A 20,004-nucleotide genomic window follows, 5' to 3' on the forward strand; every position below is an offset into this window, starting at 1 on the left:
TTTCCGTATGAAACCCTGATACTTCGAAAGAGATTGTCCGTTTTGTACACGAAGTGCATCCAGTTTTTGCCGTAAGCCTCTCTACTTTCTTGCACATGCTATGTGGGTGAAATGATGATACCATGCCAACTTTCAACCTTTTCAGAGTTCATTTGAAATGCTTTTCAATTTCAGGGTCTTATAGCTCAAAAAAAATCAGTAAATGCATGAAAAATAACAAATGAAGTCAGAAAGGGTTGAAAATTGATGATGTGGCTTTGAATGGTTCATTTTGAACATAGAAAAACTATGGAGTTCAAATAAGTTCAAAAAATGAAATCCCTTTGTAACAGACGAGTTTCCGTATGAAACCCTGATACTTCGAAAGAGATTGTCCGTTTTGTACACGAAGTGCATCCAGTTTTTGCCGTAAGCCTCTCTACTTTCTTGCACATGCTATGTGGGTGAAATAATGATACCATGCCAACTTTAAACCTATTCAGAGTTCATTTGAAATGCTTTTCAATTTCAGGGTCTTATAGCTCAAAAAATCAATAAATGCATGAAAAATAACAAATGAAGTCAGAAAGGGTTGAAAATTGATGATGTGGCTTTGAATGGTGCATTTTGAACACAGAAAAACTATGGAGTTCAAATAAGTTCAAAAAAATGAAATCCCTTTGTAACAGACGAGTTTCCGTATGAAACCCTGATACTTCAAAAGAGATTGACCGTTTTGTATACGAAGTGCATCTAGTTTTTGCCGTAAGCCTCTCTACTTTCTTGCACATGATATGTGGGTGAAATGATGATGCCATGCCAACTTTCAACCTATTCAGAGTTCATTTGAAATGCTTTTCAATTTCAGGGTCTTATAGCTAAAAAAAATGAGTAAATGCATGAAAAATAACAAATGAAGTCAGAAAGGGTTGAAAATTGATGATGTGGCTTTGAATGGTGCATTTTGAACACAGAAAAACTATGGAGTTCAAATAAGTTCAAAAAATGAAATCCCTTTGTAACAGACAAGTTTCCGTATGAAACCCTGATACTTCGAAAGAGATTGCCCGTTTTGTACACGAAGTGCATCCAGTTTTTGCCGTAAGCATCTCTACTTTCTTGCACATGCTATGTAGGTGAAATGATGATACCATGCCAACTTTCAACCTTTTCAGAGTCCATTTGAAATGCTTTTCAATTTCATGGTCTTATAGCTTAAAAAATCAGTAAATGCATGAAAAATAACAAATGAAGTCAAAAAGGGTTGAAAATTGATGATGTGGCTTTGCATGGTGCATTTTGAACACATAAAAACTATGGAGTTCAAATAAGTTCAAAAAAATGAAATCCCTTTGTAACAGACGAGTTTCCGTATGAAACCCTGATACTTCGAAAGAGATTGTCCGTTTTGTACACGAAGTGCATCCAGTTTTTGCCGTAAGCCTCTCTACTTTCTTGCACATGCTATGTGGGTGAAATGATGATACCATGCCAACTTTCAACCTTTTCAGAGTTCATTTGAAATGCTTTTCAATTTCAGGGTCTTATAGCTTAAAAAATCAGTAAATGCATGAAAAATAACAAATGAAGTAAAAAAGGGTTGAAAATTGATGATGTGGCTTTGCATGGTGCATTTTGAACACATAAAAACTATGGAGTTCAAATAAATGAAATCCCTTTGTAACAGACGAGTTTCCGTATGAAACCCTGATACTTCGAAAGAGATTGTCCGTTTTGTACACGAAGTGCATCCAGTTTTTGCCGTAAGCCTCTCTACTTTCTTGCACATGCTATGTGGGTGAAATGATGGTACCATGCCAACTTTCAACCTTTTCAGAGTTCATTTGAAATGCTTTTCAATTTCAGGGTCTTATAGCTCAAAAAAATCAGTAAATGCATGAAAAATAACAAATGAAGTCAGAAAGGGTTGGAATTTGATGATGTGGCTTTGAATGGTGCATTTTGAACACAGAAAAACTATGGAGTTCAGATAAGTTCAAACAAAATGAAATCCCTTTGTAACAGACGAGTTTCCGTATGAAACCCTGATACTTCGAAAGAGATTGTCCGTTTTGTACACGAAGTGCATCCAGTTTTTGTCGTAAGCCTCTCTACTTTCTTGCACATGCTATGTGGGTGAAATGATGATACCATGCCAACTTTCAACCTTTTCAGAGTTCATTTGTAGTGCTTTTCAATTTGAGGGTCTTATAGCTGAAAAAAATCAGTAAATGCACGAAAAATAACAAATGAAGTCAGAAAGGGTTGAAAATTGATGATGTGGCTTTGAATGGTGTATTTTGAACATAGAAAAACTATGGAGTTCAAATATGTTCAAAAAATGAAATCCCTTTATAACAAAATAACAAAATCTGTTTTTGAATAGAATCATAAAACACAGTAATATTTAATAGTAGGAAAAAGAATTACTCCAAAATCTATTTTTATAGTAAAGTTAATCACAAACTAGTGATTCACACAAATTTCAAAGAATTCAAATTTGAAAACTAATGGCAGTAACAGAAACTTTATAATTTTTGTGACCTAAAAGAAAAATAATTAAAAATAAACTTTAATAAAATAAATAAAAATAGCAACAATAAGTATTTTGTTGTAAGTAGAAACAAAATAAAATAAATAAAGCAACAAAGAAAACAAAAAAACAAAAAAAAGTGCCACCTACTGGGCCCACACGGCCTGAATACGATTAGAAACCCAAACATGGGCAAGGATTCAGGCCCACAGGAGGCCCAGTAGGCCCACAGGCACACAGCGTACGGTTAGGCCCGAAAGCCTGCAATTGAGAGGAGCTCGAGAGGGTGGGCGCAGCAGCTCTTATAAACCACTCTCGAGCTCTCTCAGCTAGTGAGGTGGTACTAAACTTTTGATGCGGGGAAGCAGAAGGCCTTTGGTCCCGGTTGGTGGCACCAACTGGGACTAAAGGGTGGCATTGGTAACCAACCGGGACCAATGCCACCCTTTAGTCCCGGTTGGTGCCACCAACCGGGACCAAAGGCCGCCGCTTCCCGCCCTTTCGGCTGCTGAAAACTGACCTTTGGTCCCGGTTGGTGGCACGAACCGGGACTAAAGGGGGGCATTAGTCCCGGTTGGTGCCACGAACCGGGACCAATGCTCTTGGTATATAAGTGGCACTTAGAAATTTTGCAGAGTTCATCACACCGGTTGCCCCCGACGACGTCGAGCACATCGACGCCGCGAGGCTGCCCCTGCCCCGGCCCGCCCCCGCCGTCGCCGTCGCTCTCGTCGCCGTCGCCCGCGCCCCTGCCCCGGCCCGCCCCCGCCGTTGCTGTCGCTGTCACCCGCGCCCTGCCCCGGCCCGCCCCCGCCGTCGGCGTCGCCCCCGCCCCTGCCCCGGCCCGCTCCCGCCGTCTCCGTCGCGCGCGCCCCCTGCCCCGGCCCGCCCCCATCGTCGTCGTCGCCCCTGCCCCAGAGCCCACGCCCTGCCCCGCCCCCTCCACACCGTCGCCGTCGCCACCCACGCTGTGAGCTGCCGCCGCCCCGGCCCGCTGTCGTTTTTTTATTAGTTAAGTTTATGTATTTTTTGTTCATATATAATGTAGATGTATATATATATGGATGTATGTATGTATATATGGATGATGAAAATATTGATGTGATGTTTTTTTTGTTCATAGACCTTTTTATGTTCATAAAATTAGTATTTTTTTGTTCATATATAATGTAGATGTATATGTATGTGTATGTATGTATGTATGGATGTGTAGTTATATTATTTTAGTTTATGTTTAGTTTAGTTTTAAGATTAGGAAAATTTCAGATGTGTAGTTATATTTATTTAGATGTATAGTTAATTTAGATGTTGTAATTTGTTCATAAAAATTGTGCACTTTTGTATAGATACTTTATTTTTTTCATATGTACGAAAATGTAGAATGAAAACGAAAACCAACATATAAGAAAAAACAAAGGACAAAATGAAGAAGGAAAAGAAAACCGCCCGGCCCGGCCACCACCGCATTTTCATAAAGTGTTTCCACCGAGTCCACGTCGCACCGATCGAGCACCTGCGGCGAAGCAAGTCTTTTTTTAAGGTAGTTCTTTGTTAAAGTGAGGGGGGATGTCGGGAGCACCCCCCGGCCCTCTCGCTCGACCAAAACTCTCGAGGACACCCAAACCCTAGAAAAAAACGATGTCGGTCTCCTACCCCCTCCCGCCGCGCCCCTACCCGATCGACAAACTCTCTTGAGGCCACCCCGAACCCTTGAAGCATTGTTGAGGCCACCCCAAACCCTTGAAGCGTTGCCGAGGCCATCCCAAACCCTAGAGAAGCGTCGAGGCCAGGCCACTAATATGATTCCTTATTGTGCTGCTAGCTAGTTCTACGTTTGCTAATATATCCATCTGTCATGTTTGAATAATAATTGTCATGTTGTAAATATTTGCAGAAACTATGGATCCGCACCCCCGAGACGAAGCAAAAGAAGCGGTGTTGGGGGAGATAATCGCACACGGAAGTGATGCCGTCTTGTCATTTCTCAACGACACATGCACCGATGGTCTGGAAAGACATGATGAAGAAGCAGGCTACGACGATGATCAAACAATGGAGGAGGAAGGACACCGTGATGACGGCTCTGGTGACCGAATCGAGGAGGAAGGACACCGTGATGACGGCTCCGGTGACCGAACGGAGTCCGGCCAGGTATATATATATTAATTAAGCATGTGCTGACTATAGCTAATCGATGCATTAATTGTTTTTGGTATGTACACATATTAACTCTCTTCTTTTTCTTCTTTTCTAGCCCTCCGGATCGAGCAACACTTCGGTAACGAGACGAGGCCCGAAGAGAAAGTTGCACACGGATGAAAGGGACATGATCATCGAAATTGATCGCGCTGGCCAACCGATTGAACCCCTCCGGACCAAGCAAAAATTTAATGCTCAGTACGGGGTTCTAGTTAGGGACATGATCCCGATCAGCATCGAGTAATGGTTGAAGCCTAAGGACAAAGACTCTCAGGTGTCTTATGTCAGCGATAGGCAGAAAGCTGATCTTTGGACCGCGCTACAGGAAAATTTCACCTTCCCGCCAGAGGAAGATCAGGAGAATCCAGTAAAAAAGCCAATGATCAAGGCTTATGCTCTTAGGAAGATGGCTGAGCTATTCAGGAGGTGGAAGAATGAGCTGAAATCATCGTTTGTCGACCAAGACGAGACTCCAGAATTCATCGGCCGATTTGAGAAGATCAAAGATCAGTGGCCCGCATTTGTCACCAAAAACAAATCTGAGAGAGCAGCGAAGATGTCAGCGACAAACAAGAAAAATGCTGCAAAGAAGAAGCATCACCATCGCACGGGGTCAGGTGGCTACCTGAAAGCCCGGCCGTTGTGGGACAAGGCTGAGAATGACCTCATTGATAAAGGGATCGAACCAGAGACGCGACGCTGGCCAGACCGTTGCAGGACTTGGTTCTTCGGGTTGGGGGAAAATTGGACCCTGTAACATGGAAGTGCGTTTGGACCAACGAGCAGCTGAAGACACCCATCGAGAAGCTTCAGGAGTATATCGAAAAAGCGCAGCAAGGGACGTTCGTTCCGGACAGAGAGAACGACGAGCTCACAGAGGCCCTCGGGAATCCTGAGCACCCCGGACAGATACGAGGCACGCCAGGCTCCCTTTCGTGAAAGGCTGGATTTCCCGACGCAGGCGGTTACAAACGCCGGGAGAGGAAGAAGAAAAAGGAGTTGACCCAACTACAGGCGCTGCACGCAAGGGTACAAGCGCTAGAGGAACGAGACGCAGTTCGCAGCACGTGACCTGCCGAAGCTACACCCGAAGCTACCCCGCCATCTCAGTGGAGAAGCAGCGTGGCTTCCACGGAGCTGCTTCAGGAGCATGTCTTCACGGCTCCTGCTAGCTACCCCGTGGATGCTATCACGGAGTCTCAGCATTGCCACCTTATGACGCAGTGGATGGAATTGAAAGTCAAGGCGACTGTTGGCTCTGTTGCACCTCCTGAACCTGGCGCACCTTTTCACTGCCGGCCGATTCCAGAAGGATATGCTAGGGTGATGGTGGATGAAATCACAGAAGGATTTGAGGACCTCCAGCTTGACCACCCTACGGGTGACGGGGAGACTCGGCTGGGTTCTTGTCTGAAGACTCCATGCCTATGGCGGAAGGAGCTCATCAACCTTCCGAACTGGACGCCTCTGCCTCCTCCTCCTCCGGCGAGTCAGGGCACTCCGCCTCCTCCTCCACCTCCTCCTCCGGCGAGTGATCAGGGCACTCAGCCTCCTTCTCCGGCGCGTGGCGGCACTCTGCCTCCTTCTCCACCTGCGCCAGCGCACCCGAGCAGCCAGCCTCCTCCTTCTCCGCCTCGTCACCAAGGGCGGAAGAGACCCACCGCCGCTCCAGCTGCTCTGGCGCGTCGTAGTCCTTCTCCTCCACCTCGTAAGCAAGCACGAAAGAAGACAGCCGCAGCCGTTCCGTCTGCTCCGGCGTCTAGCAGTACAGCCAGAGGCGGGAGGCAATACATATTCGGTCCATCTCTCAAGCCTCTAGAGAAGTTACCATATGAGATGACCGAACAAGAAAAGGCGGAGATCTGTCAAGCCCAAGTGAAGGACTTCTTTGAAGGGGTGAAAGCAAAGAGACATCCACCTCCGGAGGAGAAGGTAGATCCGGTGAAAGCAAAGCGCACTATCGATGCCTTGAGGAAACCACCAAAGTCTCCGCCGAAAACCAACTATGAGCACGTTACTGAAAAGGTATATATCGAAGCGGAGCGGTCGGGAAGTACTAGAGGTGATCAAAGGTTAAAAGAACGACGAGCAGCTGGGAAAAAATTGCCCAGCTCGGCGAACAAGCGAACCAATCATGCCCCCCGCTCAATGTGTCTAGCGACATCTTCGCTAATGATCCGGGGATGGTGCCCGGTTATAACAATCTTGGAGATTACCTGCCCGACGATGTACATTATGATTTCTTGGAGGTGGACGAACACAGATACGAGTACGGGAAGCCTCTCATCAAAGATGAAAAATCTCTAACAACGATGATGCTAAGATTCCATGATTGGTAAATGAAAACCTGCAGAGAGTCTGGGGGGCGGATACTTTGTATCTGAGAGTTAAAGAGGAGTACGACCTCGTTGGGATTGATCTGTTGTATGTTCCATTTGAGGAGTTCTTCCAGTTCTTCAATCAAAAGGCCCTCGATAAATTAACGGTCACTTGCTACTGTCTGTAAGTACTACTTCTGTCATTAAGTCTCTATATATAGCTCAGCTCTTTCATTGCATGTATTTATAATTATCCTCACTATATTATGCAGATTGAAGATCGTCGAGTGCAGAAAAGCAGAAATGTATGATATTGGGTTCATTAACACAAATCTCATAGATGAATTTAAGGTTAAAAAGAGCGCCAAAGATGCCGAGGCCAACTTGCTCAAATCATTGATAATAAATCAAAACAAAGATAAAGTACTCTTTCCTTACAACTTCAAGTGAGTGTTACTGTCGTGTGCATATTCGGTTTCCCTTATTACTCGAGCGAGGTTATAGTAATGTAATTGATGAGTTATGCATGCGTGCGCAGCTTCCACTATATTCTCCTGGAGATTAAGCTTGAGCAGGGACTAGTAACCGTCTTAGGCTCGAGACGAAAAGATCCCGAGACCTATGCGGACATGACTGAAATTCTCAACAAGTAAGTTCAATCGATTATTATCGCACCATATCGGCAACTTTTTGTTCAATTCCTGATATCTCAAGTAATAATTATTTTATTTGTCTTGCAGGGTTTGAAAAAAGTTCACCGTAGAAGCTCCGGGACTGCCGAAGGAGCTGCGATATACATACCCGAAAGTAAGTACTACTAGCTAGCTACTTCCGCGCATCTCCCGTTGATTCTAGCTACTTTCATCAATGCCATTTATAATGCTTCATTATCAGTTTGATTGACCTCTATTTCTCGTAAAGTGCTTGTGGCAGGAACAAGCGAATGATTACTGTGGATACTACGTGTGCAAGTTCATCTACACGCGACTTGCAAAAATAAGCGGGGCTACTCTAAAAGACAATATGAAGTGCGTAAGCAATAATATTCACAATTTCATTTTATTACACCATCATTTTTGTTGAGTTTCATTCATATATATGTATTAACCCCGTTCTTCAAATTAGACATGGCAGATGCGGAATGAACTCCTACCAGAAGATCGCATGAAAGCAATTCAAGAGGAATTGGCGGGATTCTTTCTTGACCACGTCATCAATAAAGCCGGAGAATACCATGTGGAACTTGAGTTCAAATGCTAGGGGATTGTAAGAGATCTTACATATTGTATATGTATGTAGCCAGTAGTTTCGGATAGATAATACGAAAACTTGTTGTTCGACCAATCTCTCGGAGAAGGAGAGGTCGATCACTTCTCTCGGTATGCATGACGAACGTCTGTAATTAATGGTTTCCTTCATTTTCTTACTAGCTAGCGTGTCGAGGGCCTCTCTATACGTATAGTACGTAGCGTCGACCAAGCATGGAGATAAGAGAGGACACTTCTCTTTATTAATTAATTAGCTACCTAACACAATATATGAAACACCTTAATTAACCATAAAAAAAACCTAAATCCACCCCCCTTTCAGAAAAAAAAAACAAAAACCCTAGCCCTTGAACAGCTGACGCGTGGATGCCTATTGCTCCCGATTGGTGCCATGAACCGGGACTAAAGGGCCTCCTGCCTGGGCTCGCAGCACCGGCCACGTGGAGGCCCATCTGTCCCGGTTCATGTAAGAACCGGGACTAAAGGCCTAGGGCATTAGTAACGACCTTTTAGTCCCGGTTCCTAAACCGGGACAAAAGGCCCTTACGAACCGGGACAATAGGCCCTTTTTCTACTAGTGGATGGGCCCCACGCACTGGAAATCAGGGGGGGAGGGGTAGTGGAAAGAGGAGTCCGTAGGTGGGTTTTCGTGAGTATTGCCCGTAAGTATAGGATTTTCGCGGGCTTTTCTCTGGAAAAGGACTGACACCGTTGCTGCTGGACATTGTTTAGTCAATTGGTCTACTTGCTGTAGACCAAAGGCGATGGGGGGCTCGGCATCCTCAATCTAGATTCTAGACTTCATGCACAGAACGAGCTTTGATGGTGAGAAGGGTATGGCGATGAGGAATGGTAAGGACTAAAGAGCAGTGAGACGATTAAGGTTGGCTTCGTGGCGGACGAGAATTCCATGCGCATTTTCTTTGCCACTGCCAAGGTTGTGGTCGGCAATCCATGAACGTGAAGGTCTGGAAGTTGCGAGAAGGAAGGACTTGCAATTTGCAAACTGACTCGTGACCGCGCCGGATAGTTGATCTGTGGCAAGATAAAGAGGACTGAAGGTGTTAAATAGGACTTCAAGATTCTACTTGACCGTATGGAGTGAGTCAATAATGGCAGAACCGATAATAAGAAACTTGTTTTTTTTCCTTCGAAAAGGAAGGTTGAACCTCCCGGCCACTGCATCCTTATTCCTTAGATAACAAGAAATTTGTATGCGGCGGTTTCATGCTACAGGAGAAAGAATTACATCTGAAATTATGCCTACCTAGTACCTTGGCTGAATATGTCCTGGTGGTTCTCGTGAACTTAAGGGCGTGTACAATGAAGCGACATTAACCTTTTAATTTGCTAACGATGCCATGTGCGATAATTGTTGGCTTTGAAGACAAGGAAATGAAAAGGAGTTTTTTCCGCTTAATTTAGTGATGTTCTCTATTTGATCGTAGGCATGATTTCAGATGTAATTCTTTCTCCCTGTAGATTGATACCACAGCCTACAAGTTTCTTGTTATCGGTATATTTTTCTTCTTCTTTTTTGCGACATTGTCATCGGTATTTGATCAAACTTATCGGTGCTGATGGTATGGAGGTGGTAGTGTGGTACAAACGGTGAATAACACCGTCTAAGCTTTGCAACCTTACTAAACTTTGTTGGACATCTGTTCCCATTTCATCCTACGCAACACCGTTCTGTTGGCTTGCTAAAACCCACTTAATTTGGAGTACAAAATGAAGAAAAGAGTCGTGAACTCACGATTACTAGTGTTTTTTTATCTGAACGGTAACTAGTTTACCAGTATATACGTTGTAGTGTACTCGTGTTGTCCAGTCCAGGCTAAAAAGTGGGCTTTCCGTTTCCACTTCCGTCTGTTTCGCCCGCAACACTAAAACAGTTCCTTACATAGCGGAGGAGGGGTCTCGCCTTTCCCGTTCTTCCCCGCGGCCGGCGGCAGCCGGAGCGTCCGCCAGTCCACGACTCGATCGCTGCGAGGTGACTCTGCATTCTTCTTCTTCATCTTCTCTAAAGGGGAAAGATCAACGTGATTCCTGTACTTGCTGTTGCTACGCCCGGCAACGGATTTTCCTCATCTTCTCCTGTTTCTCCTGATCTTCTTGTTGCCGCCCACGCAGCACCCGCCACCTGTTCGACGGAACACGCAGGAAGAAGGCCACGATGAGCGGCGGGGATCGCTTCGGCGACCTGCCCGACGACCTCCTCCGGCGCATGCTGTCCTTTCTGCCGCTGGGTGACGCCCTGCAGACTTGCGTGCTCGACACACGGTGGCGCGACCACTGGAGGCGCACCACCGACCTGCTCCTCTACTTTAACGACTCCAGTTTCCCAAGCTCCGAGTCCGAGGGCTGCAAACAGATCGTGAACCTCTTCATCCACCTCCGTGGGAACTTACCTCTAGACAAACTTGACATCTGTGCCTATCCTGAGGATGATGACGAGGACACATACGCAGTACGCACACACCATGTTGTTGATCGAGTACGCCGTGGGCATCATTTGCTCATAATGATAACAAACCAACAACAAGAATAACTTGCAATTCCTAACAACTTCCGGATCTGGACATTTTGACTTATACAAAAGCAAGCGAGTAAATCTAACCAAGAAACATGCAGCAAAATATCATCATCATCATCATCATCATCAGGTAGTTAACGAAACTTGGTATCCGGAATACAGATAAAATGACTGAGTTGTAGTTTTTCTGCTCCTCTTACTAGTCAAGCCCCTTCTAGCCGAGAGAGTTCACCTAATTGCGTACCAGAACAGGAGGCCACGCCATGAAGTAGGGCAGACCACCTCCAGCTCCTCTGTTTCAGTGCAGAAGGACAGGAACCAGCGAGAACTAGGCTGCGATGCCACATAGGTAGACAAATACACAATGCCACCGATGATGGCCACAACCTCCAGTTCAGGGCATTCATATTCAAATGGTAGCTCCAATTCATCAATCGCATCCAGCATCCATTTTTCAGTGTCCGGCATCCATTCGTCGACGCCCGCGGTGGCGGCTCTCCGGACCCAAACTTTAAGCATGAGACCAGTTGCCCAGGCGACACAGAGCTTTCCATCACTGGTCTCACCGACCTTGACACCCGCGTCTTGCATATGCGGCGGCGGATCGATCCGGGAGAAGTGCAGTGTTGCGGTGTTCAGCACATGGATATCGGCTGCAGATGCCCAGTAGACGCACCCGTTCACAACCGTACCACTGTCTCCGGCGGGCAGCTGCAGGCTCCCCGCGTCTGAGGAGATCTGCCACTCCCTGGTGTCCGGCGAGAAGACAGCGACCCGCGGTGCTCCCATTTCCGTGCAGATGCAGATCACGCGGAGCGGCCGGTGGTCCTCTTCGGAGGTGACCACGTGGAACTCAAGCCCAACCACGGTCTCTCCGGGGAGTTCTCCGAAGATCTCTTCCAAGGGCACAGAGAGAAGATGCGGGCGCCGCGTGAGGGGGTCGTAGACGGCCGCCCGATGGCTGAGCGAGTAGAAGAGAACCACGTACCCATCGCGGCACCCGTTCATCAACCATCCGGGGTCGTCGGCGTATTCGACTTGGCCTTCGTCTTCTTCTTCGTCTAAGGGGACCCGGGTGAGGAAGACGTCGGCGCCGCGAACGGCCGCGGCGTGGTCTGGGTCGGACCGGCGGCGGACGGGCAGGAAGGCGGGCATAACGTGGTTGTGGATGTAGAGGAAGAAGCCCAGGAGCGGGGCCGGGTGGAGGTCGCGGAAGCGGCGGCGGAATGCGGGGGACGAGCGGACGGCGCGGAGGAAGGCGGGGCAGGTAAGGGCGGCGCGGACGAGGCTCGGGAGGGAGGGTAGGCGGAGGAACACCTCGCGCAGGAGGTCGTCGCCGAGGGCCCGTATGGTGGTGGGAGCGGGAGCGGGAGCTGCGGATTTCTTCTCCCGGGCCATGGGGATTGGCGGCGGCGGCGACGGCTCGGGACTGTCACAACCCAGGGGGTCAGGAGGGGATCGAGCTAGGGAGCTAGGGTTGGATCGAATCAGCCAAGCAAAGGGAAAGTCTCCATTAAAGTGTACTGTAGTATATACTCCCTCCGTCACATAATATAAGAACGTTTTTAACACTAGTGTAGTGCTAAAAACGTTCTTATATTTTGGGACAGAGGTAGTGTTAAAAACGTTCTTATATTATGTGACGGAGGGAGTATATACCTGTAAAATGTGAAGTGATTTTTATTTAAAAAAACACAGATGTATTCAATTAAATTGATGTGCTGGACAAATTACCAGCACACATGTTTAGTACAAACTGTGGTAGATGATCAATCTGCACCTCAGATCACCATCCCCTAACAGAGCGCCACACGCAGCTAGTTCATGAGCTACTACATTACATGATGTTGATACAACTTATATTTTGAAGTTTTCAAAACTAACACACGACGTGGCTTTTATTTCTTTGATAAAACACCTAGCGGCGCTAAATCATAATCACTAGTTGTGATAGCTTTCTTCAGTCCTGCCGAATCTATCTCCAGAATCATCTGATTACCCCCCATTACTGAGGTGGTTTGCACTGCCTGGAGAAAGCTCGAGCTTCAGCCGCCACTGCCACTCCTCGATCATTCCTGACGATTAAGCCCCGGACACTTGAAAGGGATGGTTCCCGAAAGGCCCCATCTGTGTTGACTTTTAGGAAATTATGCATCAGTCGAGACCATTGCGGTTGCATCTTATTCTTCGGTGTTAGTTTCTTTACCTGCATGTTCTTGTACTCCAAAGTATGAACTCTGACAACGTTGTTCTTTTTTTTTTCTCCCCGGTTTGCTTTATTCCTTTCTGCCCACCAGATCTAGAGCAAACAACAAGCTGTGAGCCTCTTGTCCTCATTTAGATTGAATATTTCCTACAAGAGAGACGGGCCACTTGGGCATCCCGCAATTAACTCTCTTGTGTCCTCCATTTGCAAAAGATGTGACCTCCATTTTAATTTGATCTAAAACAAAGTGGGCATCTGGTATCAATATCCATACCTCTATGTTTCATTTTCATCCCGAGTGGTAGATTATTGGTGGCCACTCTCCATATAAAATGCAGAATCTTGTTTGGCATAAGGAGTGACCATAGTTTCTTCCATTCAAAACCACATATGTTTCCTACTGGACTGGAGCATTTAGGTAGCCCTTTCACAGATTCATGCGCTTCACAATCCTGGGCTACTTTGTATGCAGATTTGACCAAGAAAAGTCCTTTCTTATCAAGTGCCATGTTGGGAAATCATCGTGTTGCTCATGTATTGGGATCCTAAGTATAACATGTACATCTTCTCTTACCATTCATTGGTTCAGCAGGCCTAGGTCCCAAGTGTTAGTTACTGGATTTATGAGGTCTTCGACGTGTGTGATAAGATTGTTGCCCTTCCTTCATATGAACCTTCTGAAGGAAATATGCCCTAGAGGCAATAATAAAGTTATTATTTATTTCCTTATATCATGATAAATGTTTATTATTCATGCTAGAATTGTATTAACCGGAAACATAATAGTTGTGTGAATACATAGACAAACAGAGTGTCACTAGTATGCCTCTACTTGACTAGCTCGTTGATCAAAGATGGTTATGTTTCCTAGCCATTGACATGAGTTGTCATTTGATTAACGGGATCACATCATTAGGAGAATGATGTGATTGACTTGACCCATTTCGTTAGCTTAGCACTCGATCGTTTAGTATTCTGCTATTGCTTTCTTCATGACTTATACATGTTCCTATGACTATGAGATTATGCAACTCCCGTTTACCGGAGGAACACTTTGTGTGCTACCAAACGTCACAACGTAACTGGGTGATTATAAAGGTGCTCTACAGGTGTCTCCGAAGGTACTTGTTGGGTTGGCGTATTTTGAGATTAGGATTTGTCACTCCGATTGTCGGAGAGGTATCTCTGGGCCCACTCGGTAATGCACATCACTATAAGCCTTGCAAGCATTGCAACTAATGAGTTAGTTGCGGGATGATGTATTACGGAACGAGTAAAGAGACTTGCCGGTAACGAGATTGAACTAGGTATTGAGATACTGACGATCGAATCTCGGGCAAGTAACATACCGATGACAAAGGGAACAACGTATGTTGTGCGGTTTGACCGATAAAGATCTTCGTAGAATATGTAGGAGCCAATATGAGCATCCAGGTTCCGCTATTGGTTATTGACCGGAGACGTGTCTCGGTCATGTCTACATAGTTCTCGAACCCGTAGGGTCCACACGCTTAAAGTTCGATGACGGTTATATTATGAGTTTATGTGTTTTGATGTACCGAAGGTAGTTCCGAGTCCCGGATATGATCACGGACATGATGAGGAGTCTCGAAATGGTCGAGACATAAAGATTGATATATTGGAAGCCTATATTTGAATAACGGAAGTGTCCCGGGTGAAATCGGGATTTTACCGGAGTACCGGGGGTTACCGGAACCCCCCCGGGGGTTACCGGAACCCCCCCGGGGGTTTAATGGGCCATGATGGGCCTTAGTGGAGAAGTGGAGGGGCGGCCAGGGCAGGCCGCGCGCCCCTCCCCCTCTAGTCCGAATTGGACAAGGAGGGGCGGCGCCCCCCTTTCCTTCCTCTCTCCCTCCTCCTTCCCCCTTCTCCTACTCCAACTAGGAAAGGAGGGAGTCCTACTCCTGGTGGGAGTAGGACTCCTCCCTGGCGCGCCTCCTCCTGGCCGGCCGCCTCTCCCCCCTTGCTCCTTTATATACGGGGGCAGGGGGGCACCTCTAGACACAACAATTGATCTCTTAGCCGTGTGCGGTGCCCCCCTCCACCATAATCCACCTCGATAATATCGTAGCGGTGCTTAGGCGAAACCCTGCGTCGATAGAACATCATCATCGTCACCACGCCGTCGTGCTGACGGAACTCTCCCTCAAAGCTTGGCTGGATCGGAGTTCGAGGGACGTCATCGAGCTGAACGTGTGCTGAACTCAGAGGTGCCGTACGTTCGGTACTTGATTGGTCGGATCGTGAAGACGTACGACTACATCAACCGCGTTGTGCTAACGCTTCCGCTTTCGGTCTACGAGGGTACGTGGACACACTCTTCCCTCTCGTTGCTATGCATCACCATGATCTTGTGTGTGCGTAGGAATTTTTTTGAAATTACTACGTTACCCAACAGTGGCATCCGAGACAGGTTTTATGCGTAGATGTTATATGCACGAGTAGAACACAAGTGAGTTGTGGGCGATATAAGTCATACTGCTTACCAGCATGTCATAGTTTGGTTCGGCGGTATTGTTGGATGAAGCGGCCCGGACCAACATTACGCGTACGCTTATGCGAGACTGGTTCTACCGACGTGCTTTGTACACAGGTGGCTGGCGGGTGTCAGTTTCTCCAACTTTAGTTGAACCGAGTGTGGCTACGCCCGGTCCTTGAGAAGGTTAAAACAACACTAACTTGACAAACTATCATTGTGGTTTTGATGCATAGGTAAGAATGGTTCTTGCTCAGCCCGTAGCAGCCACGTAAAACTTGCAACAACAAAGTAGAGGACGTCTAACTTGTTTTTGCAGGGCCTGTTGTGATGTGATATGGTCAAGGCATGATGCTATATTTTATTGTATGAGATGATCATGTTTTGTAACCGAGTTATCAGCAACTGGCAGGAGCCATATGGTTGTCGTTTTATTGTATGCAATGCAATCGCCCTGTAATGCTTTACTTTATCACTAAGCGGTAGCGATAGTCGTAGAAGCATAAGTTGGCGAGACGACAACGATGCTACGATGGAGATCAAGGTGTCGCGCCGGTGACGATGGTGATCATGAGGGTGCTTCAGAGATGGAGATAAGCACAAGATGATGATGGCCATATCATATCACTTATATTGATTGCATGTGATGTTTATCTTTTATGCATCTTATCTTGCTTTGATTGACGGTAGCATTATAAGATGATCTCTCACTAAATTATCAAGGTATAAGTGTTCTCCCTGAGTATGCACCGTTGCGAAAGTTCTTCGTGCTGAGACACCACGTGATGATCGGGTGTGATAGGCTCAAATACAACGGGTGCAAAACAGTTGCACACGCGGAATACTCAGGTTAAACTTGACGAGCCTAGCATATGCAGATATGGCCTCGAAACACTGAGACGAAAGGTCGAGCGTGAATCATATAGTAGATATGATCAACATAGTGATGTTCACCATTGAAACTACTCCATCTCACGTGATGATCGGACATGGTTTAGTTGATTTGGATCACGTGATCACTTAGAGGATTAGAGGGATGCCTATCTAAGTGGGAGTTCTTAAGTAATATGATTAATTGAACTTAAATTTATCATGAACTTAGTACCTGATAGTATTTTGCTTGTCTATGTTGATTGTAGATAGATGGCCCGTGCTGTTGTTCCGTTGAATTTTAATGCGTTCCTTGAGAAAGCAAAGTTGAAAGATGGTGGTAGCAATTACACGGACTGGGTCCGTGACTTGAGGATTATCCTCATTGCTGCACAGAAGAATTACGTCCTGGAAGCACCGCTAGGTGCCAGACCTGCTGCAGGAGCAACACCAGATGTTATGAACGTCTGGCAGAGCAAAGCTGATGACTACTCGATAGTTCAGTGTGCCATGCTTTACAGCTTAGAACCAAGACTTCAACGACGTTTTGAACGTCATGGAGCATATGAGATGTTCTAGGAGTTGAAGTTAATATTTCAAGCAAATGCCCGGATTGAGAGATATGAAGTCTCCAATAAGTTCTACAGCTGTAAGATGGAGGAGAATAGTTCTGTCAGTGAGCATATACTCAGAGTGTCTGGGTATAACAATCACTTGATTCAACTGGGAGTTAATCTTCCGGATGATAGCGTCATTGACAGAATTCTTCAATCACTGCCACCAAGCTACAAGAGCTTCGTGATGAACTATAACATGCAAGGGATGGATAAGACGATTCCCGAGCTCTTCACAATGCCAAAAGCTGCGGAGGTAGAAATCAAGAAGGAGCATCAAGTGTTGATGGTCAACAAGACCACCAGTTTCAAGAAAAAGGGCAAAGGGAAGAAGAGGGGGAACTTCAAGAAGAACAGCAAACAAATTGCTGCTCAGGAGAAGAAACCCAAGTCTGGACCTAAGCCTGAGACTGAGTGCTTCTACTGTAAACAGACTGGTCACTGGAAGCGGAATTGCCCCAAGTATTTGGCGGATAAGAAGGATGGCAAGGTGAACAAAGGTATATGTGATATACATGTTATTGATGTGTACCTTACTAATGCTCGCAGTAGTACCTGGGTATTTGATACTGGTTCTGTTGCTAATATTTGCAACTCGAAACAGGGACTACGGATTAAGCGAAGATTAGCTAAGGACGAGGTGACGATGCGCGTGGGAAATGGTTCCAAAGTCGATGTGATTGCCGTCGGCACGCTACCTCTACATCTACCTTCGGGATTAGTTTTAGACCTGAATAATTGTTATTTTGTGCCAGCGTTGAGCATGAACATTATATCTGGATCTTGTTTGATGCGAGACGGTTATTCATTTAAATCAGAGAATAATGGTTGTTCTATTTATATGAGTAATATCTTTTATGGTCATGCACCCTTGAAGAGTGGTCTATTTTTGTTGAATCTCGATAGTAGTGATACACATATTCATAATATTGAAGCCAAAAGATGCAGAGTTGATAATGATAGTGCAACTTATTTGTGGCACTGCCGTTTAGGTCATATTGGTGTAAAGCGCATGAAGAAACTCCATACCGATGGACTTTTGGACCACTTGATTATGAATCACACTTGGTACTTGCGAACCGTGCCTCATGGGCAAGATGACTAAAACGCCGTTCTCCGGAACTATGGAGCGAGCAACAGATTTGCTGGAAATCATACATACAGATGTATGTGGTCCGATGAATGTTGAGGCTCGCGGCGGGTATCGTTATTTTCTCACCTTCACAGATGATTTAAGCAGATATGAGTATATCTACTTAATGAAACATAAGTCTGAAACATTTGAAAAGTTCAAAGAATTTCAGAGTGAAGTGGAAAATCATCGTAACAAGAAAATAAAGTTTCTACGATCTGATCGTGGAGGAGAATATTTGAGTTACGAGTTTGGTTTTCATTTGATACAATGCGGAATAGTTTCGCAACTCACGCCACCCAGAAGACCACAGCGTAATGGTGTGTTCGAACGTCGTAATCGTACTTTACTAGATATGGTGCGATCTATGATGTCTCTTACTGATTTACCGCTATCTTTTTGGGGTTATGCTTTAGAGACGGCTGCATTCACGTTAAATAGGGCACCATCAAAATCTGTTGAGACGACGCCTTATGAACTGTGGTTTGGCAAGAAACCAAAGTTGTCGTTTCTTAAAGTTTGGGGCTGCGATGCTTATGTGAAAAAGCTTCAACCTGATAAGCTCGAACCCAAATCGGAGAAATGTGTCTTCATAGGATACCCAAAGGAAACTGTTGGGTACACCTTCTATCACAGATCTGAAGGCAAGACTTTTGTTGCTAAATTTGGATCCTTTCTAGAGAAGGAGTTTCTCTCAAAAGAAGTGAGTGGAAGGAAAGTAGAACTTGATGAGGTAACTGTACCTGCTCCCTTATTGGAAAGTAATTCATCACAGAAACCGGTTCCTGTGACACCTACACCAATTAGTGAGGAAGTTAATGATGCTGATCATGAAACTTCAGATCAAGTTGTTACTGAACCTCGTAGGTCAACCAGAGTAAGATCCGCACCAGAGTGGTACGGTAATCCTGTTCTGGAAGTTATGTTACTAGACCATGACGAACCTACGAACTATGAAGAAGCGATGGTGAGCCCAGATTCCACAAAATGGCTTGAGGCCATGAAATCTGAGATGGGATCCATGTATGATAACAAAGTGTGGACTTTGGTTGACTTGCCCGATGATCGGCAAGCCATTGAGAATAAATGGATCTTCAAGAAGAAGACTGACGCTGCCGGTAATGTTACTGTCTATAAAGCTCGACTTGTTGCAAAAGGTTTTCGACAAGTTCAAGGGATTGACTACGATGAGACTTTCTCACCCGTAGCGATGCTTAAGTCTGTCCGAATCATGTTAGCAATTGCCGCATTTTATGATTATGAAATTTGGCAAATGGATGTCAAAACTGCATTCCTGAATGGATTTCTGGAAGAAGAGTTGTATATGATGCAACCGGAAGGTTTTGTCGATCCAAAGGGAGCTAACAAAGTGCAAGCTCCAACGATCCATTTATGGACTGGTGAAAGCCTCTTGGAGTTGGAATAAACGCTTTGATAGTGTGATCAAAGCATATGGTTTTATACAGATTTTTGGAGAAGCCTGTATTTACAAGAAAGTGAGTGGGAGCTCTGTAGCATTTCTGATATTATATGTGGATGACATATTGCTGATTGGAAATGATATAGAATTTCTGGATGGCATAAAGGGTTACTTGAATAAGAGTTTTTCAATGAAGGACCTCGGTGAAGCTGCTTATATATTGGGCATCAAGATCGATAGAGATAGATCAAGACGCTTAATTGGACTTTCACAAAGCACATACCTTGACAAAGTTTTGAAGAAGTTCAAAATGGATCAAGCAAAGAAAGGGTTCTTGCCTGTGTTACAAGGTGTGAAGTTGAGTAAGACTCAATGCCCGACCACTACAGAAGATAGAGAGAAGATGAAAGATGTTCCCCATGGTTCAGCCAT

The 20,004-nt window shown here is 45.5% G+C and overlaps 1 protein-coding gene across 1 annotated transcript; it reads right to left on the minus strand.

Annotated features, from left to right (window-relative positions):
* Positions 1-10,926: 10,926 nt before the first annotated feature.
* On the minus strand, positions 10,927-12,295 carry LOC109748073 (uncharacterized). The gene has a single exon (XM_020307130.4). The coding sequence runs from the start codon at positions 12,229-12,231 to the stop codon at positions 11,062-11,064; it is 1,170 nt and encodes a 389-aa protein (XP_020162719.1). The 5' UTR covers positions 12,232-12,295; the 3' UTR covers positions 10,927-11,061.
* Between the last annotated feature and the right edge of the window lie 7,709 nt (positions 12,296-20,004).

Source organism: Aegilops tauschii, chromosome 6, assembly GCF_002575655.3.
Source record: "Aegilops tauschii subsp. strangulata cultivar AL8/78 chromosome 6, Aet v6.0, whole genome shotgun sequence".
Classification (NCBI taxonomy): Eukaryota; Viridiplantae; Streptophyta; class Magnoliopsida; order Poales; family Poaceae; genus Aegilops; species Aegilops tauschii.